This window comes from Hemitrygon akajei, chromosome 11 (assembly GCF_048418815.1).
Source record: "Hemitrygon akajei chromosome 11, sHemAka1.3, whole genome shotgun sequence".
NCBI classification, from domain to species: Eukaryota; Metazoa; Chordata; class Chondrichthyes; order Myliobatiformes; family Dasyatidae; genus Hemitrygon; species Hemitrygon akajei.
This window is the reverse complement of record NC_133134.1, coordinates 1,938,602-1,961,985: the sequence shown is the minus strand read 5'-3', so window position 1 is coordinate 1,961,985 and position 23,384 is coordinate 1,938,602. Positions and strand designations below refer to the sequence as shown.

General features: G+C 50.8%; 1 protein-coding gene across 1 annotated transcript in view; it reads right to left on the bottom strand.

The window, feature by feature from the left end:
• abca3b (ATP-binding cassette, sub-family A (ABC1), member 3b) overlaps positions 1-23,384 on the bottom strand; it is a 207,142-nt gene that overhangs the window by 143,881 nt on the left and 39,877 nt on the right. Inside the window, exons 5-8 of the mRNA XM_073060010.1 lie at positions 20,455-20,585; positions 13,135-13,300; positions 9,249-9,508; positions 8,312-8,428 (exon numbers count right to left, since the gene is read on the bottom strand). Coding sequence (XP_072916111.1) covers positions 8,312-8,428; positions 9,249-9,508; positions 13,135-13,300; positions 20,455-20,585 — 674 coding nt within the window. The remainder of the gene's footprint in view (positions 1-8,311; positions 8,429-9,248; positions 9,509-13,134; positions 13,301-20,454; positions 20,586-23,384) is intronic.

Below are 23,384 nucleotides of genomic sequence, written 5' to 3'. Positions count from 1 at the left end.
TCACCCTCACTGACAGGACACAGGACACTCCCTCCCTCACCGACAGAACACGGGACCCTCCCTCCTTCCTCGACAGGACACGGGACCCTCCCTCCCTCCCTCACCAACAGGACACGGGACCCTCCCTACCTCCGTCACCCTCACTGACAGGACACAGGACACTCCCTCCCTCACCGACAGAACACGGGACCCTCCCTCCTTCCTCGACAGGACACAGGACCCTCCCTCCCTCCCCAACAGGACACAGGACCCTCCCTCCCTCATCGACAGGACACGGGACCCTCCCTACCTCCTCGACAGGACACGGGACCCTCCCTACCTCCCCAACAGGACACAGGACCCTCCCTACTTCCGTCACCCTCATCGACAGGACACGGGACCCTCCCTCCCTCACCGACAGGACACGGGACCCTCCCTCCCTCCCTCACCGACAGGACACGGGACCCTCCCTCCCTCCCTCCCCGACAGGACACGGGACCCTCCCTCCCTCCCTCCCCGACAGGACACGGGACCCTCCCTACCTCCCTCACCGACAGGACACGGGACCCTCCCTCCCTCCCTCCCCGACAGGACACGGGACCCTCCCTCCCTCATCGACAGGACACGGGACCATCCCTCCTTCCTCGACAGGACACGGGACCCTCCCTCCCTCATCGACAGGACACGGGACCCTCCCTCCCTCCCTCCCCGACAGGACACGGGACCCTCCCTCCCTCCCTCACCGACAGGTCACGGGACCCTCCCTCCCTCACCGACAGGACACGGGACCCTCCCTCCCTCATCGACAGGACACGGGACCCTCCCTCCCTCCCTCACCGACAGGACACGGGACCCTCCCTCCCTCCCTCATCGACAGGACACGGGACCCTCCCTCCCTCCCTCACCGACAGGACACGGGACCCTCCCTCCCTCCCTCCCCGACAGGACACGGGACCCTCCCTCCCTCATCGACAGGACACGGGACCCTCCCTCCCTCCCCGACAGGACACGGGACCCTCCCTCCCTCCCTCACCAACAGGACACGGGACCCTCCCTACCTCCGTCACCCTCACTGACAGGACACAGGACACTCCCTCCCTCACCGACAGAACACGGGACCCTCCCTCCTTCCTCGACAGGACACGGGACCCTCCCTCCCTCCCTCACCAACAGGACACGGGACCCTCCCTACCTCCGTCACCCTCACTGACAGGACACAGGACACTCCCTCCCTCACCGACAGAACACGGGACCCTCCCTCCTTCCTCGACAGGACACAGGACCCTCCCTCCCTCCCCAACAGGACACAGGACCCTCCCTCCCTCATCGACAGGACACGGGACCCTCCCTACCTCCTCGACAGGACACGGGACCCTCCCTACCTCCCCAACAGGACACAGGACCCTCCCTACTTCCGTCACCCTCATCGACAGGACACGGGACCCTCCCTCCCTCACCGACAGTACACGGGACCCTCCCTACCTCCCCAACAGGACACAGGACCCTCCCTACCTCCCCAACAGGACACAGGACCCTCCCTACTTCCGTCACCCTCATCGACAGGACACGGGACCCTACCTCCCTCCCCGACAGGTCACGGGACCCTCCCTCCCTCCCTCACCGACAGAACACGGGACCCTCCCTCCCTCCCTCACCGACAGGACACAGGACCCTCCCTCCCTCATCGACAGGACACGGGACCCTCCCTACCTCCGTCACCCTCACTGACAGGACACAGGACACTACCTCCCTCCCCGACAGGACACGGGAACCTCCCTCCCTCCCTCCCCGACAGGACACGGGACACTCCCTCCCTCCCTCCCCGACAGGACACAGGACACTCCTTCCCTCACCGACAGGACACGGGACCCTCCCTCCCTCACCGACAGGACACGGGACCCTCCCTACCTCCCTCACCGACCGGACACGGGAACCTCCCTCCCTCCCCGACAGGACACGGGACCCTCCCTCCCTCCCTCACCGACCGGACACGGGAACCTCCCTCCCTCCCCGACAGGACACGGGACCCTCCCTCCCTCACCGACAGGACACGGGACCCTCCCTACCTCCCTCCCCGACAGGACATGGGACCCTCCCTCCCTCCCTCCCCGACAGGACACGGGACCTTCCCTCCCTCCTGCCTCGACAGGACACGGGACCCTCCCTCATCGACAGGACACGGGACCCTCCCTCCCTCATCGACAGGACACGGGACCCTCCCTCCCTCCCTCATCGACAGGACACGGGACCCTCCCTCCCTCATCGACAGGACACGGGACACTCCCTCCCTCCCTCCTCGACAGGACACGGGACACTCCCTCCCTCCCTCATCGACAGGACACGGGACCCTCCCTCCCTCCCTCCCCGACAGGACACGGGACACTCCCTCCCTCCCTCACCGACAGGACACGGGACTCTCCCTCCCTCCCTCCCCGACAGGACACGGGACCCTCCCTCCCTCATCGATTTACACGGGACCCTCCCTCCCTCCCTCACCGACAGGACACGGGACCCTCCCTCCCTCACCGACAGGACACGGGACCCTCCCTCCCTCCCTCACCGACAGGACACGGGACCCTCCCTACCTCCCTCACCGACAGGACACGGGACCCTCCCTCCCTCACCGACAGGACACGGGACCCTCCCTCCCTCCTTGACAGGACACGGGACCCTCCCTCCCTCCTTGACAGGACACGGGACCCTCCCTCCCTCCCCGACAGGACACGGGACCCTCCCTCCCTCCCTCACCGACAGGACACGGGACCCTCCCTCCCTCCCCGACAGGACACAGGACCCTCCCTCCCTCCCCGACAGGACACGGGAACCTCCCTCCCTCCCTCATCGACAGGACACTGGACCCTCCCTCCCTCCCCGACAGGACACGGGACCCTCCCTCCCTCCCCGACAGGACACGGGACCCTCCCTACCTCCCTCACCGACAGGACACGGGACCCTCCCTCCCTCCCCGACAGGACACGGGACCCTCCCTCCCTCACCGACAGGACACGGGACCCTCCCTACCTCCCTCACCGACAGGACACGGGACCCTCCGTCCCTCACCGACAGGACACGGGACCCTCCCTACCTCCCTCATCGACAGGACACGGGACCCTCCCTCCCTCCTTGACAGGACACGGGACCCTCCCTCCCTCCCCGACAGGACATGGGACCCTCCCTCCCTCCCTCCCCGACAGGACACGGGACCCTCCCTCCCTCCCTCCCCGACAAGACACGGGACCCTCCCTCCCTCCCTCCCCGACAGGACACGGGACCCTCCCTCCCTCATCGACAGGACACGGGACCCTCCCTCCCTCCTTCCTCGACAGGACACGGGACCCTCCCTCCCTCCTTCCTCGACAGGACACGGGACCCTCCCTCCCTCACCGACAGGACACGGGACCCTCCCTACCTCCCTCATCGACAGGACACGGGACCCTCCCTCCCTCCTTGACAGGACACGGGACCCTCCCTCCCTCCCCGACAGGACACGGGACCCTCCCTCCCTCCCTCCCCGACAGGACACGGGACCCTCCCTCCCTCCCTCCCCGACAGGACACGGGACCCTCCCTCCCTCATCGACAGGACACGGGACCCTCCGTCCCTCCTTCCTCGACAGGACACGGGACCCTCCCTCCCTCCCTCACCGACAGGACACGGGACCCTCCCTCCCTCCTCGACAGGACACGGGACCCTCCCTCCCTCCCCGACAGGACACGGGACCCTCCCTCCCTCATCGACAGTACACGGGACCCTCCCTCCCTCCCCGACAGGACACGGGACCCTCCCTCCCTCATCGACAGGACACGGGACCCTCCCTCCCTCACCGACAGGACACGGGACCCTCCCTCCCTCCCTCATCGACAGGACACTGGACCCTCCCTCCCTCCCCGACAGGACACGGGACACTCCCTTCCTCCTTCCTCGACAGGACACTGGACCCTCTTTCCCTCCCTGACAGGACACGGGACCCTCCCTCCCACCCTCAGCGACAGGACACGGGACCCTCCCTCCCTCCCTCATCGACAGGACACGGGACCCTCCCTCCCTCATCGACAGGACACGGGACCCTCCCTCCCTCCCTCCCCGACAGGACACGGGACCCTCCCTCCCTCACCGACAGGACACGGGACCCTCCCTCCCTCATCGACAGGACACGGGACCCTCCCTCCCTCACCGACAGGACACGGGACCCTCCCTCCCTCCCTCACCGACAGGACACGGGACCCTCCCTCCCTCACCGACAGGACACGGGACCCTCCCTACCTCATCGACAGGACACGGGACCCTCCCTCCCTCATCGACAGGACACGGGACCCTCCCTCCCTCCCTCACCGACAGGACACGGGACCCTCCCTCCCTCATCGACAGGACACGGGACCCTCCCTCCCTCCCTCAGCGACAGGACACGGGACCCTCCCTCCCTCCCTCATCGACAGGACACGGGACCCTCCCTCCCTCCCTCACCGACAGGACACGGGACCCTCCCTCCCTCACCGACAGGACACGGGACCCTCCCTCCCTCATCGACAGGTCACGGGACCCTCCCTCCCTCATCGACAGGACAAGGGACACTCCCTCCCTCCCTCACCGACAGGACACGGGACCCTCCCTCCCTCACCGACAGGACACGGGACCCTCCCTCCCTCCCCGACAGGACACGGGACCCTCCCTCCCTCCCTCACCAACAGGACACGGGACCCTCCCTCCCTCCCTCATCGACAGGACACTGGACCCTCCCTCCCTCCCCGACAGGACACGGGACACTCCCTTCCTCACCGACAGGACACGGGACACTCCCTCCCTCCCTCACCGACAGGACACGGGACCCTCCCTACCTCCGTCACCCTCACTGACAGGACACAGGACACTCCCTCCCTCACCGACAGAACACGGGACCCTCCCTCCTTCCTCGACAGGACACGGGACCCTCCCTCCTTCCTCGACAGGACACGGGACCCTCCCTCCCTCATCGACAGGACACGGGACCCTCCCTCCCTCCTTCCTCGACAGGACACGGGACCCTCCCTCCCTCCTTCCTCGACAGGACACGGGACCCTCCCTCCCTCCTTCCTCGACAGGACACGGGACCCTCCCTCCCTCACCGACAGGACACGGGACCCTCCCTCCTTCCTCGACAGGACACGGGACCCTCCCTCCTTCCTCGACAGGACACGGGACCCTCCCTCCCTCATCGACAGGACACGGGACCCTCCCTCCCTCCTTCCTCGACAGGACACGGGACCCTCCCTCCCTCCTTCCTCGACAGGACACGGGACCCTCCCTCCCTCACCGACAGGACACGGGACCCTCCCTACCTCCCTCATCGACAGGACACGGGACCCTCCCTCCCTCCTTGACAGGACACGGGACCCTCCCTCCCTCCCCGACAGGACACGGGACCCTCCCTCCCTCCCTCCCCGACAGGACACGGGACCCTCCCTCCCTCCCTCCCCGACAGGACACGGGACCCTCCCTCCCTCATCGACAGGACACGGGACCCTCCGTCCCTCCTTCCTCGACAGGACACGGGACCCTCCCTCCCTCCCTCACCGACAGGACACGGGACCCTCCCTCCCTCATCGACAGGACACGGGACCCTCCCTCCCTCCCCGACAGGACACGGGACCCTCCCTCCCTCCCTCACCAACAGGACACGGGACCCTCCCTACCTCCGTCACCCTCACTGACAGGACACAGGACACTCCCTCCCTCACCGACAGAACACGGGACCCTCCCTCCTTCCTCGACAGGACACGGGACCCTCCCTCCTTCCTCGACAGGATACGGGACCCTCCCTCCCTCATCGACAGGACACGGGACCCTCCCTCCTTCCTCGACAGGACACAGGACCCTCCCTCCCTCCCCAACAGGACACAGGACCCTCCCTCCCTCATCGACAGAACACGGGACCCTCCCTCCTTCCTCGACAGGACACGGGACCCTCCCTCCTTCCTCGACAGGACACGGGACCCTCCCTCCCTCATCGACAGGACACGGGACCCTCCCTCCTTCCTCGACAGGACACAGGACCCTCCCTCCCTCCCCGACAGGACACAGGACCCTCCCTCCCTCATCGACAGGACACGGGACCCTCCCTACCTCCTCGACAGGACACGGGACCCTCCCTACCTCCCCAACAGGACACAGGACCCTCCCTACTTCCGTCACCCTCATCGACAGGACACGGGACCCTACCTCCCTCACCGACAGTACACGGGACCCTCCCTACCTCCCCAACAGGACACAGGACCCTCCCTACTTCCGTCACCCTCATCGACAGGACACGGGACCCTACCTCCCTCCCCGACAGGTCACGGGACCCTCCCTCCCTCCCTCACCGACAGAACACGGGACCCTCCCTCCCTCCCTCACCGACAGGACACAGGACCCTCCCTCCCTCATCGACAGGACACGGGACCCTCCCTACCTCCGTCACCCTCACTGACAGGACACAGGACACTCCCTCCCTCACCGACAGGACACGGGACCCTCCCTACCTCCCTCACCGACAGGACACGGGACCCTCCCTCCCTCCCTCACCGACCGGACACGGGAACCTCCCTCCCTCCCCGACAGGACACGGGACCCTCCCTCCCTCACCGACAGGACACGGGACCCTCCCTCCCTCATCGACAGGACACGGGACCCTCCCTCCCTCCCTCCTCGACAGGACACGGGACCCTCCCTCCCTCATCGACAGGACACGGGACCCTCCCTCCCTCACCGACAGGACACGGGACCCTACCTCCCTCCCCGACAGGACACGGGACCCTCCCTCCCTCCCTCCCCGACAGGACACGGGACCCTCCCTCCCTCCTGCCTCGACAGGACACGGGACCCTCCCTCATCGACAGGACACGGGACCCTCCCTCCCTCATCGACAGGACACGGGACCCTCCCTCCCTCCCTCATCGACAGGACACGGGACCCTCCCTCCCTCATCGACAGGACACGGGACACTCCCTCCCTCCCTCCTCGACAGGACACGGGACCCTCCCTCCCTCCCTCATCGACAGGACACTGGACCCTCCCTCCCTCCCCGACAGGACACGGGACCCTCCCTCCCTCATCGACAGGACACGGGAACCTCCCTCCCTCCCTCATCGACAGGACACGGGACCCTCCCTCCCTCACCGACAGGACACGGGACACTCCCTCCCTCCCTCACCGACAGAACACGGGACCCTCCCTCCCTCCCCGACAGGACACGGGACCCTCCCTCCCTCCCCGACAGGACACGGGACCCTCCCTCCCTCCCCGACAGGACACTCCCTCCCTCCCTCACCGACAGGACACGGGACTCTCCCTCCCTCCCCGACAGGACACGGGACCCTCCCTCCCTCCCCAACAGGACACGGGACCCTCCCTCCCTCCCCGACAGGACACTCCCTCCCTCCCTCACCGACAGGACACGGGACTCTCCCTCCCTCACCGACAGGACACGGGACCCTCCCTCCCTCACCGACAGGACACGGGACACTCCCTCCCTCCCTCACCGACAGGACACGGGAACCTCCCTCCCTCCCTCATCGACAGGACACTGGACCCTCCCTCCCTCCCCGACAGGACACGGGACCCTCCCTCCCTCCCCGACAGGACACGGGACCCTCCCTCCCTCACCGACAGGACACGGGACCCTCCCTCCCTCCCTCCCCGACAGGACACGGGACCCTCCCTCCCTCATCGACAGGACACGGGACCCTCCCTCCCTCCCTCACCGACAGGACACGGGACCCTCCCTCCCTCCTCGACAGGACACGGGACCCTCCCTCCCTCCCCGACAGGACACGGGACCCTCCCTCCCTCCCTCACCGACAGGACACAGGACCCTCCCTACCTCCGTCACCCTCACTGATAGGACACGGGACCCTCCCTCCCTCACCGACAGAACACGGGACCCTCCCTCCTTCCTCGACAGGACACGGGACCCTCCCTACCTCCCCGACAGGACACAGGACCCTCCCTACCTCCGTCACCCTCACTGATAGGACACGGGACCCTCCCTCCCTCACTGACAGGACAAGGGACCCACCTTCCCTCCTCCCTCACCGACAGGACCCTTGATCTGTCCACCCTCATTGACAGTGAACAAGATCCTCTCTCCTGCCTCACCAATGATGTATGGGACCCTTCGACCTGTCTCATCTAAAGTACAGCACATTCTTACCCCTTTGGTAGTGGGACACCAGCACCTTAGATAAAACAACAGATTTAAGATCACCCCCCAACCCCGAGAGTGTGGCACTCCCTCAGAACTGCCCTCTGACAGGACCGAGCTCCCATGGTGCAGCAGCCACCCACATAAACAGGGCGGATCTCAACAGACACCCACCTTTACACAAAGCAGCAGGGTCATGAGGAAAGCTGAAATCAGAAGGAACAGGAGGAACTTGAGGAACCAAGCCGCCCAGTGCAGCCAGTTATTCAGCCCCATCATCTTCATGTATTCCTGAGGAAACACAGATATATTGCTGCCTAGCTTCACACAGGTCGAGTTATTACTGTTAACCAACAAATACAAGAATGATTATTCGATGGATTTAGAGCCTGTCCCGTGTCTATATCCAGAACCCTGGATTGTGATCCTCACTGTGACTGACTCCAGAACTTGCCCTGTCACCTATTCCAGTCTACAGTCCCACTGGTCCCATCCTGTCCCTCTGCCTGATCCTAATCCTGTCCCTTCCCCCTCCCACACACCATCAGATCCAAAACTGACCTATCTTGATCCTGAACTCATCCCCAATTGATCCAGGAAATATCATAAGGCAGATCCAGTGCCTGACCTTTATCATCCTGCTGTACAGGAGCCTGAAAACTCACTCTCAACAATTTAGGGACAGCTTCTACTCCTTCACCATCAGATTTCTGAATGGTCCATGAACACTATCACATTCACAAAAGGCTGGAGAAACTCATCAGGCAGCTTCAATGGAAAAGAGTAGAGTAGAAGCTTTGGGCTGAAACTGGCCTGCTGAGTTCCTCCAACATTTTGAGAGTGTTGCTTGGATTTTCAGCATCTGCAGATTTTCTCTTGTTAGTGAACACTATCACATTATTCCCTTTATTTTTTAATGTATAATAATTTTATATCTTTGCTCTATAATCTGCAACAAATGTTATGTCCTGTAAGACAGTGACAACAATCCTGCTTCTGACCTGGTTCGGATGCTGGACTGGACTGGACCTGGATGCCTGGATCGGATCAGATCCCACCCCATCTATACAACTACTATCCACGTCCCAGCCTGAGATCACTGTGCACTTACCTTCTGCCTAGTCTCCTTCTCCAGCACAATGGCTTTGGTGATGTTGAGTGCCGTGTAGGTGAAGCTCAACATGACAACCAGTGAGAGCTGGGTCTGGATTGCCAGAATGAAGACATCATCGATGTAGGGCGGGTAAGGGAACCGCAGCATCTGCACTGACACCAAGCTCAGGAGCTCAGCCCCAACACGGCCAGTGTGGTACCTGATAATGGCTTTGTCTGTCGCATGCTGGGCAGCCAGGAAACCCTCGCGATAGTAGCCTTTGGGAAAGCAAACCACAGGGTCACAGCGCACCTGGAACACAGCAGCTTTCTGAACCAATAAGCATTTTACCAGAAGACAGCCAGGATTTATTACATCTGTCCCTCTGAGGATATCTATTCTCCAACTATTGAAACCTACTCAATATTGAAAGGTTTGGGTAGAGTGGATGCAAAGAGGATGTTTATCGCAGCAGGGGAGCGCAGGACTAGAGGGCACAGCTTCAGAATAGAACAATGTCCCTTTAGAACAAAAATGAGGAAGAATTTCTTTAGCCAGAGGGTAGTCAATCTGTGGAATTCGAGGCCAAGTCATTGATAATATTTAAAGCAGAGGTTGATAGATTCTTGATTAGTCAGGGTGACAAAGGTTACTGGGAGAAAGCAGGAGAATGGGGTTGAGTGGAAAAATAGATCAGCCATGATAGAATGGCAAGTCAGACTTGATGGGCCAAATGGCCTAATTCTGCTCCCATTTTTATGGTCCAATATGCAAAGCATATTGTGTAGTGGCAAAGAAAAGGACTCAGCTAAAAGGAAAACTGTTACAGTTAGAGGTCTTACAGCAGGGTGAAGATTGAAATAGACAAGTCTGGAAGTAGATGTCTGAGGGTTGAATTCCCTCGGTTGGCTTGTTCAGAGGTCAGAAGCTCAATGGGTAAGAGTCCCGGCGGAGTGGAGGTTGGAGTCCTGATCTCTGAGGCTTTGGGGCCAAGGACAGCAGGCCCAGAGGCACCCTGGGCTGGTATTGGAGGCCCATTTCTGTGTGGGGGTGTGAGATTGGGAAAGGGGCTTGTTTTGCTGCTGTTGTTTGTGTTGTTCTGCTGAACATGGTGGACATTTTGTGTATGTTTTGATGTACATGTGATAAACAAATCTGTATCTAAATCTGAAGGTCAAAGCCCATGCTGGAGGAGGTAATATACAGAGATTGGCTGGTGAAAAGAAACACGACGTTCTGTCCTCAGCTTCTATAAATGACTTAGGTGAAGTCAAAGGTAATGACGTTAAATTCAGTAATAACTCAGAGACAGGGAAACAAGTTGTGAAGAGGACAAAAGGATACAAAGAGATAGTGACAGGCAAAGTAAATGGACAAATGGAATACAATATAGGAATACAGTGATGCTAGAAAGTTTGTGAACCCTACACAATTTTCTCAATTTCTGCATAAATATGACCTAAATTGTGATCAGGTCTTCACAGAAGTCCTAAAAATAGATTTTTTTAGTGTGTCACACCAGACAGTCTGCCATTCTTGTCTGGCGTGTGGTGTCAGGATTGGTCTCCTTTCAGATTAACTGGGTCACGATATGAACGTTCCTGACTCGACCCTTTCTTTTTTACGAGGCCGAGTGGCTAGCTCGACACTTAACTTGGCACGGATGGAAAGCGTGCTGGGCGGTGGCCTGACTTGGATTTGGACTCGGAAGCCTTCGCTCCGGAGTCCGGCGCTGATGCCACTGCACCACCAGCCAGCCCAAATAGATAAAGAGTACACAATTAAATAAACACAAAAAGCAGCATACTCATTCACTTATTTATTGAGAAAAATGAACGAGTATTACGTGCATTTATTGGAAAGAGTATATGAACCTCTGGGGGATGCCTTCTACAAAAGCTATTCGGAGTCAGATGTTCAAATCAATAAGATGAAGATGGAGGTGTGGGTTGTAGAGGTGCCCTGCCTATAAAAAAGAAAAAGTCAGGTTACTGACAGAGCTGGATCTTCTCAAGAATGATCTCTTTATATGTACGTTTGTAATATGCCTCAATCAAAACAACTTTCAGAGGACCTTAGAAGAAGAATTGTAGAGATGCATGAAGCTGGAAAAGGCTACAAAATCATTTCTAAAGACCTGACTGTTCATCAGTCCACAGGAAGAAAAATTGTCTACAAATGGAGGAAAGTCAGTACTGTTGCTACACTCCCTCACATGAAGAGCACAAATTGCAATGCTGGAGGAGGTGGAAAAAAACCAAGTGTTACAGCAAAAGACCTACAGAAATCTCTAGAACTCTGTTCACGTGTCCATTATAAGAAAAAACACTATAAGGACACCACGGAGGAAACCACTGCTCTCCAATAAAAGCATTGCTGCGCATCTCAAGTTTGCAAAAGACCACCTGGATGTTTTACAATGCTTCTGGCACAATATTCTGTGGACAGTTGAGACGAAGTTAAACTTTTTGGCAGAAATGCACATTACTATGTTTGGAGGGAAAAGGGCAATGCACATCAACACCAAAACCTCATCCCAACTGTGAAACACGGTGGAAGGAGCATCGTGAAATGGTTTGGGGCTGCTTTGCTGCCTCAGGGCCTGGACAGCCTGCAATCATTGAGGGAACAATGAATTCAAAATTGCATCAAGACATTTTACAGGTGAATGACACGGTAGCAGTCCATCACCTGAAGCTTAATAGCAGTTGGATGATGCAACATGAGGATGATCCAAAAGACAAGAGTAAATCAGCAACAGAATGGTTTAAAAAGAACGATCGTGTTTTGGAATGGCCGAGTCAAAGCCCTGACCTTAGTCCTATAGAAATGTTATGGAAGGACCTGAAGCAACCAGTTCATGCAAGGAAGCCCACCAACATCCTGGAGTTGAAGCAGTTTTGTAAGGAGGAATGGCCTGAAATTCTTCCAAGCCAGTGTACAAGACTGATCAACAGTTATCGGAAATGTTTAGTTGAAGTTATTGCTGTAAAAGGGGGTCACATCAGTTACGGAAAGCAAAGGTTCACATACTTTTTCCAACAAATACATGTTATATTGGATAATTTTTCTCAATAACTAAATGAACAAGTATAATGTTTTTAGTGTTATTTATTTAATTGGGTTTGCTTTATCTAGTTTTAGGGCTTATGTGAAAATCTGATCACATTTTAGGTCATATTTATGGAGAACAGAGAAAATTCTACAGGATTCACAAACTTTCTAGCATCGATGAACATAAAATTGTTCTGAGATCAATCAAACCCTTCCCTCCCACGCACACCTCCAATGTCCTATCATCCTCGTAAATATCTCAAACATCCCTAATGTATCTGCCTCTACCACCAACCCTGGCAGGGCGTTCCACACACCCACCACTCTGTGTATAGAACTTATCTCTGACATCCCCTCTATACTTTGCTCCAATCACCTTAAAATTATGCACTCTCATATTAGCCATTTCCACCCTGGGACAAAGTCTCTGGCTGTCCACTCTATCTATGCCTCTCATCATCTTGTACAACTCTATCAAGTCACCTCTCGTCCTTCTTTGCTCCAAAGAGAAAAGCCCAAACTCTCTCAACCTTTCTTCATAAGTCACGCTCTCCAGTCCAGGCAGCATCCTGGTAAATCTGGTAAACCCTCTCTACAGCTTCCACATCCTTCCTATAATCAGGCAACTAGAACTGAATGCAATATTCTAAGTGTGGTCTAACCAGAATTATCTTGTGGCTCTTGAACTTAATAGCCCAGAACTCAATTCCCCGCTCCCTAGTGGATGGAGTTAGTGCTCATTCTCCTGCCATGGAGTGCTAAAGATGTGACAACAGATGGCACAAGGACTTGGCAGTGTCTCATTCCCTGCACAATTTTACACGTGAGAAACCCATGACTATTTGCTCACCTGGAGTGCCTCCATCCTTGTAGTACCTCTCCCGAGGCCCTGGCAACTGGAACAACGGGAAGAGGTACTCTGTGTGCCAGTTTCGATCCTCACTGGGATTGAAAGAGCTGTGTTCCTCAAGAGGTGCATTCCAAGGACTGTATTTAAATCTGAGGTGGTACTTCACCTAAAAAGACAAAAACAACATTTGCAAGTTCCATTTGCAACATGCAGATTCTGAGGGAGGGAGTGGAGAGGACATCAGCCACTTACGTGTTCCTGCTGGTCTCACCTTTTTTCTTTATGCACTACACCACCTACGTTAATGTTACCTGCAACTATCTAACTATCCCTTATACATTCTAAGTACAAGAGAATCTGAAGATGCTGGAAATCCAGAAACACGCACAAAATGCTGGAGCAACTCAATGGGTCAGGAGGCATCTACGGAGAGGAATAAACAGTCAACATTTGAGCTGAAACTCTTCATCAGGACATTCTCGTCCAAATCGTTGATACAGGTGACAAACAACCATGGACCTAGTGCTGCTAGGCACACCACTAGTCACAGGTTTCCATTCTAAGAAACAACCTTCCACAGTCATCATTGGCACAGAAAGAGGCCCGATGGCCTATCTAGTCTGTGCCAAACCCACATAGAGTCATAAGACCATAAGACAAAGTAGTAGAATTAGGCCATTCAGCCCATTGAGTCTGCTCTACCATTCCATCATGGCTGATCCTGGATCCCATTCAACCCCATACCCTGCCTTCATGCCATATCCTTTAATGCCTTGACCAATGAGGAAACGATCAATTTCCGCCTTAAATATACACACAGACTTAGATTCTACTGCAGTCTGTGGCAGACCATTCCACAGATTTACTGCTCTCTGGCAAAAAAAAATTCCTCCTTACCTCTGTTCTAAAGGGTTGCCACTCAATTTTGAGGCTGTGCCCTCTAGTTCTAGAAACCCCCACCATAGGAAACACCCTCTCCACATGTCCTTTCTAGTCCTTTCCACATACATTAGATTTCAATGAGATCCTCCCGCATTCTTCAAAATTCCAGTGAGTACAGGCCCAAAGCTGCCAAACGCTCCTCATATGTTAACCCCTTCATTCCTGGAATCATTCTTGTGAACCTCCTCTGGACTCTCTCCAATGACAATGAGAAATGGGGCCCAAAATCGTTGACAATACTCCAAGTGTGGCCTGACTAGTGTTTTATAAAGGCTCAGCATTATCTCCTTGCTTTTATATTCTATTCCTCTTGAAATAAATGCTAACATTTCATTTGCCTTCTTTACCACAGACTCAACCTGTAAACTAACCTACTGGGAGTCTTGCACGAGGACTCCTAAGTCCCTCTGCACCTCTGATGTTTGAACCTTCTCCCCATTTAGATAATAGTCTGCAGTATTGTTCCTTTTACCAAAATGCATTATCATACATTTCCCAACACTGTATTCCATCTGTTACTTTTTTGCCCATTCTTCCAATTTGTCTAAGTCCTGCTGCAATCGCATTGCTTCCTCAGCATTACCTACTCCTCCACCTATCTCCGTATCATCTGCAAATTTTGCCACAAAGTCATCAATTGCATGATGTAAATCATTGACAAACAATGTGAAAAGCAGCAGACCCAATACTGACCCCTGAGGAACACCAGTAGTCACTGGCAGCCAACCAGAAAAGGCCCCTTTTATTCCCACTCACTGCCTCCTGGCTGTCAGCCATTCTGCTATCCATGCCAGTATCTTCCCTGTAATACTATAGGATGTAATCTTGTTAAGCAACCTCATGTGTGGCACCTTATCAAATGCCATCTGGATATCCCAGTAAATAACATCCACTACCTCTCCTTTGTTCACCCTGCTTGTTACTTCCTCAAAGAACTCTAACAGATTTGTCAGGGACAGAAACCATGCTGACTGAGTTATTTTGTCATTATTCTTGAGATGCCTTGAAACCTCACCTTTAATAATAGACTCCAACACTTTTCCAACCACTGAGGTTAGGCTAACTGGCCTATAACTTCCTTTCATTTTGCCTTTCTCCCTTCTTAAAGAGTGGAGTGACATTTACAATCTTCCAGTCCTCCAACACCATACAAAAATCAAGTGATTCTTGTAAGATCAGGACCAATGCATCTGTTATCTCTTCAGCAACCTCTCTCAGGACTCTGGGATTTAGTCCATCTGGCCCAGCTGAATTAAGATCTTTGAGTTTGTCTGGCACGTTTTCCTTTGTAATAGCAATGGCACTCACTCCTGCTCCAACACTCACGGACCTCTGGCACACTGTAGTGTCTTCCACAGTGAAGACAGATGCAAAGTACCCGTTAAGTTCACCTGCCATTTGTTTGTCCCCTATTACTACCTCACCAGCATCATTTTCCAGTGGTCCAACATCAACTCTCACCTCCCTTTTACTTATTATATAAACTTTTGGTATCCTGCATTTTTTTTTGTAATTTATTTTTTATTGAAGTTCATCATCAAACAGACATTTCCATAAGATGTATTTCAGACATTGTACATATATATTATATATTCATATATATCACAAATCTCCACAAAGTATTTATCTGAGGTATACACTTATAGAAAAGAACAGAAAGAAAAAACAAGCAAAAGGAAAAAACTATGTACAAGTAGCGAGTGATATATTTTTTACAACATATTCATTGATTTGTGAGAATAAAATCAGGCCTATGAGGCATTATGTAGTTAAACTATTTTCCCCAATATGAATCAAATTGTTCCAGCTTATGATTAACAGATGCTGTTATCTTCTCCATTTTGTAAATGTCCATTGTAATTTCCATCCATGTATTTAAAGTTGGGCTCTCCTGTGATAACCATTTCCTAGTAAGAGTCTTTTTACCAGCCACCAGCAGTATATTCATTAAATATTTATCTCTTTTCAACCATTCTTGAGGTAGATATCCAAAATACATGGTCTTACTCTCTAAGGGTATTTCACATTTAAAGATGTCTTGTAGGGCATTGTGTATCCCCTTCCAATAGTTTTTGATAACAGGGCAGTCCCAAAAAATATGATAATGATTTGCATTTTGATTTCCACAATTTCTCCAGCAAACAGGGAGGTTACTATCATAATGGGATTTCTGAGAGGGTGTAATAAAATATCTTATCAAGTTTTTCCATCCAAACTCCCTCCATTTCTGTGAACTGGTACACTTCCATTGATACCTCCATATTACTGTCCATTCTTCCTCAGATATAATTATCCCCCCTTCCTTCTCCCATTTAGTTTTAATGTATGAAGTCGAATATGTTTTAAGATTTGACAACCCCTTATACATGCTTGAAATGATTCTACTACCGTTATCTGAATTATATGCTTTCTAAATAGCTCTATCAAGCATGTACTTGCCTTGGTTACATTTTTAAGTGTCTTATTAACATATTGTCACATCTGTAAATATCGATAAAAATCTTGTATTTCTAATAAGTGTTTCTCTTTAAGCATTTCAAACCTGAACGTTGTTCCTTCTTTCATTATGTTGCAAACAACTGTTATTCCTTTAGCTGCCCAGTCCTTAAATCTAGGATCCAATTTATTTGGTGTAAAATCTGAGTCATATGCACACCACTTAAGAATTGCAATATCTCCCTCTAGATTATATTCTTTTATAGTACTTTTCCATATTTTAAGAGTCAATTTTACCCATGGGTTATCAATAGTATTTATGTACCTTTGCAGGTTGTTATCAGCCAAAATTGCTTGTATAGGGATGGGAAGTACCCGCTCCTCAATGTTTTTCCATTGAGTGTTATATGATGGGTTGTACCAACGTATCACAGCTCTCAACTGTGCTGCAAAATAATAATCTCTAAGAGAGGGCAAGCCCCATCCCCCCTTTTCCTTTGCTTATTGCAAAGTTTTGAGACAAACTCTAGGCCTTTTACCCTGCCAAATATACCTTGATAACATCTTGTTTCATTCATTGAATTGATTTTGATTAATCTCTATTGGTAGGGTCTGAAAGAGATATAACAGTCTAGGCAGTATTTTCATTTTAATAGACTCAATCCTTGAACTGAGACTGAAAAAAAGGAATCAGGTTCCATCTTGCCATATCTTCCTTAATTTTTTTATATAAAGGCAGATAATTACATTCTGATAATTTTGCCAAATCTTTTGGCATAATGATGCCCAAATATTTGAAAGACTCTGTGTGCCATGCCCAGGGATATCTACTTTCAATTTCTCTTGGTGGACTGTAGTTATATGAAAGTAATTGGGTTTTATCTATGTTGATCTTGGATCCTGATAATTGACCATATTGTTCAAAGGATTGCATCGATTTAGGTAAACAGTATGTTGGTTGCCCTAGATAGATAAAAATGTCATCTGTGTAACAAGCCAATTTATGCTCTGTCCCTTTAATAGTAATTCCCCTGACAACTTCATTTTGTCTGATGTATTGAGCTAATGGTTCTAGATATAATGAGAAGAGTAGCGGTGACCATGCACAACCCTGTCTCGTGCCCCTTTCTAGGGTAAGATTATTTGATAAATATCCATTGATTTTAATCCTAGCAGTAGGGTTGTCATATAGTGTCTGTATAGTTTTAACAATTGTGTCTTGGAAACCAAATCTATGTAAAACTCTGTAAAGAAAATTCCAATTAACCGAATCAAATGCCTTTTCAGCGTCCACGCTTATCACTATTGCTTCGATTTTATTTTTTTGTATATGATCCATAATGTGAAGTGTCCTTCGTATATTGTCTTGTGTCAGGCGTTGTCGTATAAAACCTGTCTGATCGTTAAGTATCAGTATGGGTAGAAACTCCTCTAATCGTTTGGCCATGATGGAGGTAAATAATCTATAATCTACATTAAGAACAGATATTGGTCTAAATGACCCACATTCCATTTTATCCTTGGGTATCCTGCTTTATACTATTGGCTAGTCTGCCCTCATATTTCATCTTTTAGCTATTTTTAGAAGCCTTCTATTGAATTTTAAAAGCTTCCCAATCATCCACTTCTCACTTAATTTTGCTACATTATATGCCCTTTCCTTGGCTTTTGGAGTCCAAAACTTCCTTTGACAGCTACAGTAGCCTGCCCCTGCCATCTGAGAATTTCTTTCTCTGTGGGACATACCTATTCTGTGCCTTGTAAACTATTCCTAGAAACTTCAGCCATCTCTGATCTGCCATCATCCACACTAGTATCCTCCTCCAATCCAGCTGGGCAAGCTCCTCTCTCATTCCTGTATAATTTCCTTTATTCCGCTGATACTGATACATGTGATATGCTTCTCCCTCTCAAATTCAGTATGAATTCAATCATATTATGATCACTGCCTCCTAAGGATTCCTTTATGTTAAGCTCCCCAAATAAGATCTGAGTTATTACACAACATTCAATCTAAGATAGCCTTTCTCCGAGTAGACTCAAGCACAAACTGCTCTAAAAATCCATCTCGTTGGCATTCAACAAATTCCCCCTCTTGTGATCCAATACCAACCTGATTTTCCCAATCCATACTTGCATACTGAAGTCCCCCATTACAATTGTGACATTACCCTTATTACATACCTTTTCCAGCTCCCTTTGCAATCTCAACCCCACATCTTGGCTACTATTTGGAGGCCCATTATGTTTTTTTTACCTTTGCAATTTCTTAACTCCACCCACAAAGATTCAACGTTCTCTGACCCTCTGTCACTTCTTTCTAAAGATGTAATTCCATCTCTTACCAACAGAGTCACACTACCACCTATGCCTTTCTGCCTGTCCTTTTGATACAAAGTATATCCTTTGATGTTTAAACGCTACAGCAAAGAAACAAGGCCCTATGGCCCATATAGACTCTGCAAACCCTCAGTGTCATAAAATACTACAGTACAGAAACCATCTAGTTCATGCTGAACCAACAAGATGATTGTGTCTTCATTTAGTCAGTTCTCTTATATTCCATGTGATCTAACCATCCAGAGTTGGAACCATCTACATGTGGAACCTTACCCGAGCCTTACTGAAGTCTATACAGAATATGCTTACTGCCCTGTTTTATCAACCTTACTGGTTACTTCTTCAAAAAACATACTCAGATTTATGAGACATGATCTCCCATGCACAAAGCAATGTTGACCTTATCTCACTCTTCCCAGTGTTCTGGTCATACATTTTAAGACATCTAGCACCTCCTTCGCTGTAGTGCAGACTACTCCCAAGACATTCCCGATGGATCTTAAGTTCCAAAGTCTCCACAAGAAAAGTAGAAGATAAGTTTCATTGAGAACTTCACCCATCCCCTGTGGCTCCATCCACTTTGGTCTTTGAGGAGTCGTACTCTCTCTTACTTGTTACTACTTTTCCCTCAAAAAACATAACCTTTCTTTGGATTTTCCTTGCTCTTCGCCGCCTGAGCTATCTCATTCCCTATTTTACTCCTCTTAATTGCCTTCTCAAGTACTGTCTTGCATCCCCTATAAGTGGTGGGTACAGGGTATAATTCCAACATTTAGGAGGAGCTTGTTTTGGTAAATGAATGGGAGGGATATGGAGGGCTATGGGCCAGTGCAGCTTGATGGGACTAAATGGGCTGAAGGCCTGTATCTGTGCTGTAGTGTTCTACAGCAGCAATTTACAGCAACCTTCCCCTGTATATTTGTTCCTTGAACTCCTGTTGACTATTATGGGGTTTATTATATAATTCCAATGGGAGAGATAGCAGCCTCTCCTAAGACTCATAGCTCTTGAATTTGCATCACTAACTGCAAGAACCAGAGGGGTTAAATTGCTTCCTGGTAGATTAAAAGATCACTGAATACTTAGAAACTAAATAAAACTTATCAAAGCTTAGTGTAAGTGGCAGAGACAGAGCAGAACACTTCACAACTAATTAAACAAGTTCAAGTTGGTTTAATTATCATTTAACCACACACATGAATACAGCCAAATGAAAGTGTTCCTCTGGGGCAAAGAAGCAGAACACAGTGCCAACAGTCAGTCACACATAACACACAGCACATATAGTACATATAATTACTATAGCAGAAAAAGACACAGTCACACAAAAAAATAGCCTGCATGGGATGGCTGTTCTGAAGAAACCCAGAGCAGTCCCTTACCAAGCGCTAGTGCAGCCAGAGACAAACACCTGCAAATGAGCAAACATTGCAGACAGTCGGACCGATCCACAACCCAGCCTGGATGTCTACTGTGCCACACTGCCTCTAGCATCTCCTCCCCAGGTGGCTCCACAGCACGAGGGTCTGGTCCGCGTGACAACCAAGGTGGTAAAAAGGGATGCGGGAAATGCATATCTCTATGGACACGGTCAGGACTTACCTGTAGTGGTAAACGCTCCTCAGGGTGCTTGAAGTCATGGTCAAACACTAAGGCTGTCAACACACTCTGTGTCAACTTACTTCCAGATTTTATAAATTCTTCAAACTGAGCTTCTGTGTGGAAACCCAGAACTGTGAAGGAAAGGAAACTCTCTGTAAGGCTTGAAGGACCAGAAGACACAGGAACACAATTAGGCTAGTCCACCCACTGAGCTTGCTCTGCCATTTCATCGTGGCCTTGCAATATAAAATAGATCTCAGGGTAGTGACATATATACTTCAATAATAAATTTACTTTGATGTTTGAACTCTCAACCCCATTCTACTTTCTCCCCGTCACTAAACAAGAACCTGTCAATCTCCACTTTAAATACACTCCATGACTTAACCTCCACAGCCATTTGTGGCAGTGAATTCCACATATTCACCCTCCTCTGGCTAAAGAAATTCCTCCTCACCTCTGTTCTAAACAGACATCCCTCTATTCTGAAGCTGTGCCCTCTGATTTAGACTCTTCCACTATTGGAAACATACTGGCAACATCCACTCTATCTAGACCTTTCAATATTCGACAGGTTTCAATGAGATCCCTCCCCATTCATCTAATCTCCAGTGAGTACAGGCCTAGAGGCATTAAATGCTTCCCATACATTAACCCTTTTATTCCTGGGATCATTATTGTGAACCTCCTCTGGACCCTCTCCAATGTCAGCACAGCCTGTCATATACAAGGGACCCAAAACTGTTCATAATACTCCAAATGAGGTCTGACCAATGCCTGATAAAGCCTTAGCATTACATCCTTGCTTTTATATTCTATTCCCCTTGAAATAAATGCCAACATCGCATTTGCCTTCTTTTCCCCAGACTCAACCTGTAAACTAACCTTCTGCGAGTCTTGCACAAGGACTCTGCAGTCCCTCTGTACCTTTGATGTTTGAACCTTCTCCCCATTTAGATGATAGTCTGCACTACTGTTCATTTTACTAAAATGCATATTCATACATTTCCCAACACTGTATTTCATCTCACACGTTTTTGCCCTCTCTTCCAATTTGTCTACAGCAGTAGGCAGATACCAGCCAAGATATCCCAGTGACCAACCATTTGAATCTTTTCTTCCCATTCCCATATTGACATGACTGCCCATCCTCCTATGCTCCACTCCTTCCTCCCATCTTTTTTATACAAGATTTTTACCAGTTTCTTTCTGGTCCTGAAGAAGGGTCTCAACGCAAAATATTGACTGTCCATTTCCGTCCCAACCCCACACACAGACGCTGCCTGACCCACGGAGTTCCACCAGTAGTTTTTGGAGTTGCTCAAAATGTTCAATAGATCATGCATTATCATAGAGAAGTCTATTATAGAATAACAAACACAAAACACTGGAGAAACTCAGATGTCAAGCAGCATCTATGGAGAAGAATAAACAGTCTTTCGACGTTTTAAGCCGAGACTTCGTCAGGACTAAAAAGGAAAGACGCCAGAATAAGAAGGTATGGAAGGGAGGGGGAGGAGTACAAGCTGGTCGGTGATAGGTAAGATTGGTGAATGGGAGGGTAGCAGAGGGGGGATGAAGTGAGGAGCTGGAGGTGATAGTTGAAGATGGAGGAATCTGGTAGGAGAGCAGAGTGGATCATGGGGGAAAGGAAAAGAGGAGGAGAACCAGAGGGGAAAATGGAAAATGGGCAGTTGTTGTTTGGCTGGGGGGGAACCAGAAAGGGAAATGAAAAAAATGCTGGGGGGGTGGTGGTGGGAGAAATTACTGGAAGTTGGAGAAATCAATGTTCATACCATTGGTTTGGAAACTACCCAGACTGAATAAAGTTGGGTGAAAATAACAACAAGAAGTTGTGGATTAAGGGTGAAAGGTGAAGTGTTTAAGAGGAACATGAAGGGGATCTTTTTCACTCAGAGGGCGGTGAAAGTGTGAAATGAGCTGCCAGCGCAAGTGGTGGGTGCGATTTCGATTTCAACTTGAGAGAAGTTTGGATCGGGACATGGAGGGGTATGGTTGATGGGATTAGGCCGATTAATGTTTTAGCAAGGACTAGATGGGCCAAAGATAACCATATAACCATATAACAATTACAGCATGGAAACAGGCCATCTCGGCCCTTCTAGTCCATGCCGAACGCTTACTTTCACCTAGTCCCACTGACCCGCACTCAGCCCATAACCCTCCATTCCTTTCCTGTCCATATACCTATCCAATTTTACTTTAAATGACAATACCGAACTTGCCTCTACCACTTCTACTGGAAGCTCGTTCCACACAACTACCACTCGCTGAGTAAAGAAATTCCCCCTCGTGTTACCCCTAAACTTTTGCCCCTTAACTCTCAACTCATGTCCTCTTGTTTGAATCTCCCCTACTCTCAATGGAAAAAGCCTATCCACGTCAACTCTATCTATCCCCCTCATAATTTTAAATACCTCTATCAAGTTCCCCCTCAACCTTCTACGCTCCAAAGAATAAAAACCTAACTTGTTCAACCTTTCCCTGTAACTTAGGTGCTGAAACCCAGGTAACATTCTAGTAAATCTTCTCTGTACTCTCTCTATTTTGTTGACATCTTTCCTATAATTCGGTGACTAGAACTGTACACAAGAGTCAGTTCTCTGACTCTGAGGTGTTGTCCCTCAGTTCCTTTAGACATACACATTCCTCCCTGGACTGCTTTAGTAGATACTGTACCTTGCTGATATCATTACAGATATTGCAGACTGCTTGATACTGCCCGTCAGCCCATCAGACGCTGTTGTACAGCTAAATGTGAACTGGTCAAATGGAAATCATTGCCAGCAATAATGGAAATTGTAGACTGCTACAGCATGTGTTATTATTGCTACAATTTGGCTCTGATCCCCCTCCCCCCTCACTCCCAACACTTGATAAGACTAAGCAATGATTTGAATAGACAGAAG